Source organism: Crinia signifera, chromosome 1 (genome assembly GCF_055691185.1).
Source record: "Crinia signifera chromosome 1, ASM5569118v1, whole genome shotgun sequence".
Lineage (NCBI taxonomy): Eukaryota > Metazoa > Chordata > Amphibia > Anura > Myobatrachidae > Crinia > Crinia signifera.
In genome coordinates, this window is record NC_139217.1 from 240,412,126 (window position 1) to 240,418,070 (window position 5,945).

Here is a 5,945-nt window from a genome sequence, read left to right on the forward strand (position 1 = left end):
GAGTTTAGAGGCGGTGTAAAAGGGGTATAACTAGCAAGAGACCTCTTGGGAACGATTTGTGAGTGTGAAACAACGCCAGCTATATAGGATCATATATAGCATGAATATGGTATACTTAAGATGGGTATATACACTGGTAAATTATTTGAATATCACTAGCAGATAAGCAAATGTGCCAGATTTCTGAATGACGGCCAGACAAAGCAAATCGACCTTGCAGCACAGACATCGTACATATGGCCAGCATGCTTCTGGATGTGGCCATTCATTTTTAACAGTATCATTCAATGTGTATGCACTATTAGGAGTTCCAGCCAGTTCAAGGGTTACCAGTTATGTTCATGGAGTATTTCTTCTAATATGTACCAGCTTAAGGCCCCATGAACTATTGTACGTTAATGTGTTTTATGTTTTCATAATCAAGTTACAATATTTCACATTTATGATATTTATTGTTGCCTTTGCCATTGATGGCAAAAGTGCAACTGACCATTGATAGTGTGTTTCTATTCAATAAATGACAATCAATGTTTTTACATAAAAAAAAAAAAAAAAAAGGGAGTTCACCAAGACAAACTTGAGATTAATTTTATTTCTCAACAGTCAAACAAAAAAAGTGGTGAACAAGATGAGCTTATTTTAGCTTCTTCTTGGGACGCAGATTGTTTGTGTGGCCACACTTCTTCTTGCGGCAGTTTACAGCACGAGGATGAAGACGGGCATAGCACCTGCAACACAAGCAGGCATTAGATAATCATTAAAAATACACATAAATTTGCTTATCAGCTTCAACCAACTGTCAATGCATAGAAAGAAAAAACTGTCTCAGGCACACAATTTAACAAGCAATATAAGCAGCTGAAAGTTGTTTGAAGCTCTGCATCAATTAACACAATCAAATTATATAAGACCGCCTTTTAAAAAGGTTATTCAAAGGATGTTTTGCCAAGACATGACACCTAGGGCATGCAGATTGGTTTGGTCTTCCTCTAGATTAGGTCTGGCCAATCTGTGGCTTTACAGTTGTTCTGAAAGTAAAAGTCCTAGCATGCATTACTAGCTGAGTGGTGGGACGTGTTTATCAAGAGCAGGAGTGTGCCCACCGGCTGGCCAGGCCTGATCCAGCTCACTTATATTCTTCTAAGACTTTTGTACTAAAGAGTAGCCATTCTTTATTATGGGTATTGAGACTTCCATTATTCTTAGCAGAACGTGCTATTTTGTTTAAGTGAAATATGAATTTCTGCAATTGTCATTTAAAAAAGTTTCATACACAATAAAAAAAAAAAGTGGGTAAGCTGAAGTCACATGTAAATGTATTAAAGCCGTTACATCAGCTGATGTCCAGGAGTGCAATACCACCCACACACACACACCCACAATATAGCCCTCTAAACATGGAGTGACTAGCTCCGTTCTGCGTGAGGTGCTTAAGCACATATCGCTGCACACATGTGATGTTTGCAGAACAGTGTTTTACCTAGCTCTCTAAATACAGTATATACACATATTCCCTTTATGGTGTGTACACAGACATTTTTCTATTTGACTAATGGTGTCTACACATGGTACAATCCAGCATACAAATTTGATTATATATCAAAATCGCAACGGGATCGCATGCAGATTGCACAGGTTTTTAACCATTCAATCCCAATGTGCGCTCCTGTTCAGCACAAAACAAATAGCTAAATATACAGGGCAGCAATGACTATAGCGGAAATCTAATGCAGATAGCATGAATTGTACGTTAATAATACAGAGTTAGCAAAAATTGCATAGCAAGACAAATAGCAACGGAATCTCACCATGTGTACAAACCATAAGATTCAATTGCTATGCAATCTGTGCTAACTCATGTGCTATTTATATACAATTCATTCATGCTATCTACATTGAATATGCACTATAGTCATTGCTGCACTGTCTATTTGGCTTTTTGATGTCAGCTTAAAGGGAGCGCGCGTTGGCATCGAATCGGCAATAGAAAACTCAACATGTTCTGCTAAAAGAAAAAAAAAAAAAAAAAAATATATATATATATATAGATAGTCAAATTGTACCATGTGTACACAGCATTAGATCAATTATTTACAGTGCAGCAGATTCCGTTGCTCTTTACAAATTGTAGACAGTGATGGAACAAACTGGGTAATAGACAGACTTGGCGGTAAGAGGGCCCTGCTGCAAGGTTACAATCTATCAATTTAAGAGCCTCGTAACAAATGCTTATGCTCAAAATACATCCCTCTACATAGATCTCACATGTGCCAGCCTATTGAAGCAATGTTTCACAGATTAAGCAAACAACTTACTTGCGGCAAATCATTTTGTCACAGTTATACTTCTGGGCAAGTTGGCGAAGGGAAGGCTCAATGATACCACCACGCAGACGCAGAACCAGATGCAAGGTTGACTCTGAAATGTCAAAATCAAACAGGTTAAGGTGGTTTATTAAAATTAACTAATGTCATCACTAACAATAAGGGATAAGAAAATCCGAACACATTGGTGAAGCCCTGCCTTATCAAAATGAGAATTTTGAATAATAACAAACTGGCATTTAATGCACGCATCATACCTTTCTGGATATTATAGTCAGACAGAGTGCGCCCATCTTCAAGCTGCTTGCCAGCAAAGATCAGACGCTGCTGATCAGGTGGTATACCTGAAAAACAAGCATATACACACACATCAAGCCATTGCTTAACAGACTGTATCCTAATTCTGCAAAAATACACAAAAAGTAACCTTCCTAGATTCATACCGTACCCAAATATCACAAATGTACACATTTAAAGCTTTGCAGAAATGTGAAAAACCATTAGGTTAATAGAAAAAGCACATAAAGGTAATAGGGCCCTGCTTGTGGGAGCTTACAAAGGGGAGGGGTAGAGGGGACACAGATGGGGTAGAACAGGGATGTCCAAAGTGTGGCCCTCCAGAGCCACACATGGCAGCATGCCTTGCCTTTCCTAACAGAAAAACTGCAGCTAGGCATGCTGGGACTTTAGTTTCACAACAGCTGGAAGGCCATAGTTTGGACATGCCTGGGGTAGACTGATCATGGAACAGAGAATTAAGATGACAGATTGCTAGGTTTGATGAGGTAGCTCTTGAAACTATGTTTAAAGATTAACAAATTCCTGGGATATTCAGAGAGAGAATGTTGGAGATGCACAAGGAGGGGAGCAAAAAGGGAGTTCTGGTAGAGCATAGAAATGGAATTCGAGCTTGAGACCAGATAAATTCACTGTAAGGACGCATAGGAGGATAGGTACAAGAACATAAATTTAGAGGGGGGGGGGGATACAAACTGTCATATGCATGATAGGAGGGCAGCATCATGCAGAGAAAGTGGATAAAGGATTTGCAGAAGGAAAGGGTGGTCTAGTGTCAATAACAGAGAGTAGGTATGTTTAAGATTTGATGTGAGTGGAGCATGCTTGAATGATGCCAGGCAGCATGAAGTGGGCAAGAGGGGAGAAGTAGCAGATGAGGGATGGATAGGGTCATGGGTGAGGTATAAGGGTAACTGCATTAAAACAGGAAATTTACTTATGAACATAACTTGGGGCAGTACGGATGGTGTAATGGTTAGCATTACTGCCTCACAGTGCTGAGGAGGTCATGGGTTCGATTCCCACCATGGCCCTAACTGTTCGGAGTTTGTATATTCCCCCAGTACTTGCGTGGGTTTACTCCGGGTACTCTGGTTTCCTCCCACAATCCAAAAATATGGTAGGTTAATTGGCTCCCAACAAAATTAACCCTAGAATGTCTATGTGTGTACATGGGGTAGGAAATATAGATTGTAAGCTCCACTGGGGCAGGGATGATGTGAATGTTCAAATATTCTCTGTAAAGCGCTGCGTAATGTGTGCGCTATATAAGAGACTGTTAATAAATAACTTACTACTCATATTTGCTACTGTTTTCAAACCCCAGAATCCCATTCTGGAGTGCATACCTGTGGCCCGCCAGCTGTTTTAAAACTACAAATCCCAGCATGACTTGCCATAGTTTTAGCATCCCCTAACAGCAAAACTGCGACCAGGCATGCTGGGACTTGTAGTTTCACAACAGCTGGAGGGCCATAGTTTGGACATCCATGGCATACACCAGTGGTTCCCAACCCTGGTCCTCAAGTACCCCCAAGAGTGCACGTTTTCCAGGTCACCAGGCAGGTGCACTCATTCAGGCAGATTTGAAAAGATCCACAGGTGGAGCTAATTACAGCACTTGTGATCTGCAAACCATGCACTGTTGGGGGTACTTGAGGACCAGGGTTGGGAACCACTGGCATACACCATTAACATCAATAGCAGATATCAGCTGCATCAGGTGGTTCTGATGGTCAGTCCCATCTGCCACCCCCTGAACTGGCAGGTGTTCCAGAATGCAGAAGGGTGTGATGCCACTATCATGAGGGACCATCATTGGCCTGATGTGAGAATTCAGAATATCCCTCTGACCGTTTAGCTTTCTATTCACTGGACATTCTATAGTGGTGGTAAACGATAACCCAGATACAATACTTAACACAATGAGAACCCCTTGCCGGTAGTTGGCACTACAGCAGACATAAACATTACATCTTGTAGGAAAGAAATACACTCCGCTGGTGTGTAGATACATTAAACAGTAAAGGGTTCTAGATTTCAAGCTACACTCTAGCCTCTTACCTTCCTTATCCTGAATCTTGGCCTTGACATTTTCAATAGTATCGCTGGGCTCAACCTCAAGCGTGATGGTTTTCCCAGTGAGGGTTTTTACAAAGATCTGCATCTTAGCGCCTTCCGGATCACCTGAAAGAAAGTTACAGTAGGTGTATGGAAACAAACAGACTCATTTAGAGTGCTACCATCATTGTAACAACTGTAGCCAATGATTTTTTTTTTTTAAATGTAGTAGAATGTTAACTAGCAGTATACTCTGACAGCCCTTTCACATTGTATTTAGTTACCGGGTTCATACCGGTTCGACATGGTAGGAATTATTAGGTCCAGCAAGCCAGTAGCAACACAAATCGGTAAAAAAGGGTTCTTACCGGTTTGTTGCCATGTTGCTTTGCGGTATGAATGCGTTAATAAGTTCAAGCGTTCCATTGCCCATTCACACTATGGAGGAGGCTTTAAGCGCTGCCTACCCCCACCCCCGATGACATCAGAAAACCAGCAATATTGCCGGTTTGCTGAAGTGATCTGAACAGCGCAAAATGCAGGGTCGCAACAGGAATGAACCATCACAAAGTCCTAGGGTGACCCTGCATTTTGTGATGTGAAAGCGGTATGAGAAGAGGACACATGTTGTGTAATGTTACTTTAGTGCCCCGGCCCAGCGCTGCACACTGCCAGAGGTCTATGAATAGGCTTTACTGGAGAAGCAGAACGTGTGTTATGTATGTGCACTGACAGGCCCTAGGTGACGTTACCAGGGTAGATCAGAAGGATTAGGATGAGCGCCGGAAACATGGCACACACGCACGCCCTATGCTACAACGCGGACCGAGCAGCAGTCATACTGCCGGCATGCAGCCATTCCCTTGCCCAATACGAACATCTCCCGTAGAGCTTCCCTTTGGCGCCGGCAGCCCCTATACGCAGCTGCTGCGGGGCCAAGCTCGCGCCATGTGCGAGGACGCGGCCCTGTGTGTGCGCGGCCGGCTCTGTACAGCGTGCTGTTGGGGAGAACACCCGCCTGCGTCCTTGGGCAGCCGACCCGTGGCTCATCCCGACACATCCCAGTGACCAGCAAACAGCGGCCAACTCACACCCAGACCACACAGCGGGCCCAGCCTGCCATACACACCCGCTCGGCGGCCGACTAAGGAGAAAAGGACCAAGCGGAACTGGAAGTGACGTTTTCAGTCGTTCATCTCTGGGCGGGACAAAGTCTGGCATCACGCGACTCACTGATCCGCCATACTTGTTATGGGCACAGAG

General features: G+C 43.1%; 1 protein-coding gene across 1 annotated transcript; it reads right to left on the reverse strand.

Moving 5' to 3' along the window:
• Positions 1–572: 572 nt before the first annotated feature.
• UBA52 (ubiquitin A-52 residue ribosomal protein fusion product 1) lies at positions 573–5,945 on the reverse strand. Its single transcript, XM_083179445.1, has 5 exons — positions 5,812–5,945; positions 4,686–4,808; positions 2,582–2,668; positions 2,316–2,418; positions 573–728 (listed from the first exon to the last, which is right to left on the reverse strand). Exons 2-5 carry the CDS (start codon positions 4,786–4,788, stop codon positions 635–637), a joined length of 387 nt encoding a protein of 128 aa, XP_083035571.1. The 5' UTR covers positions 4,789–4,808; positions 5,812–5,945; the 3' UTR covers positions 573–634.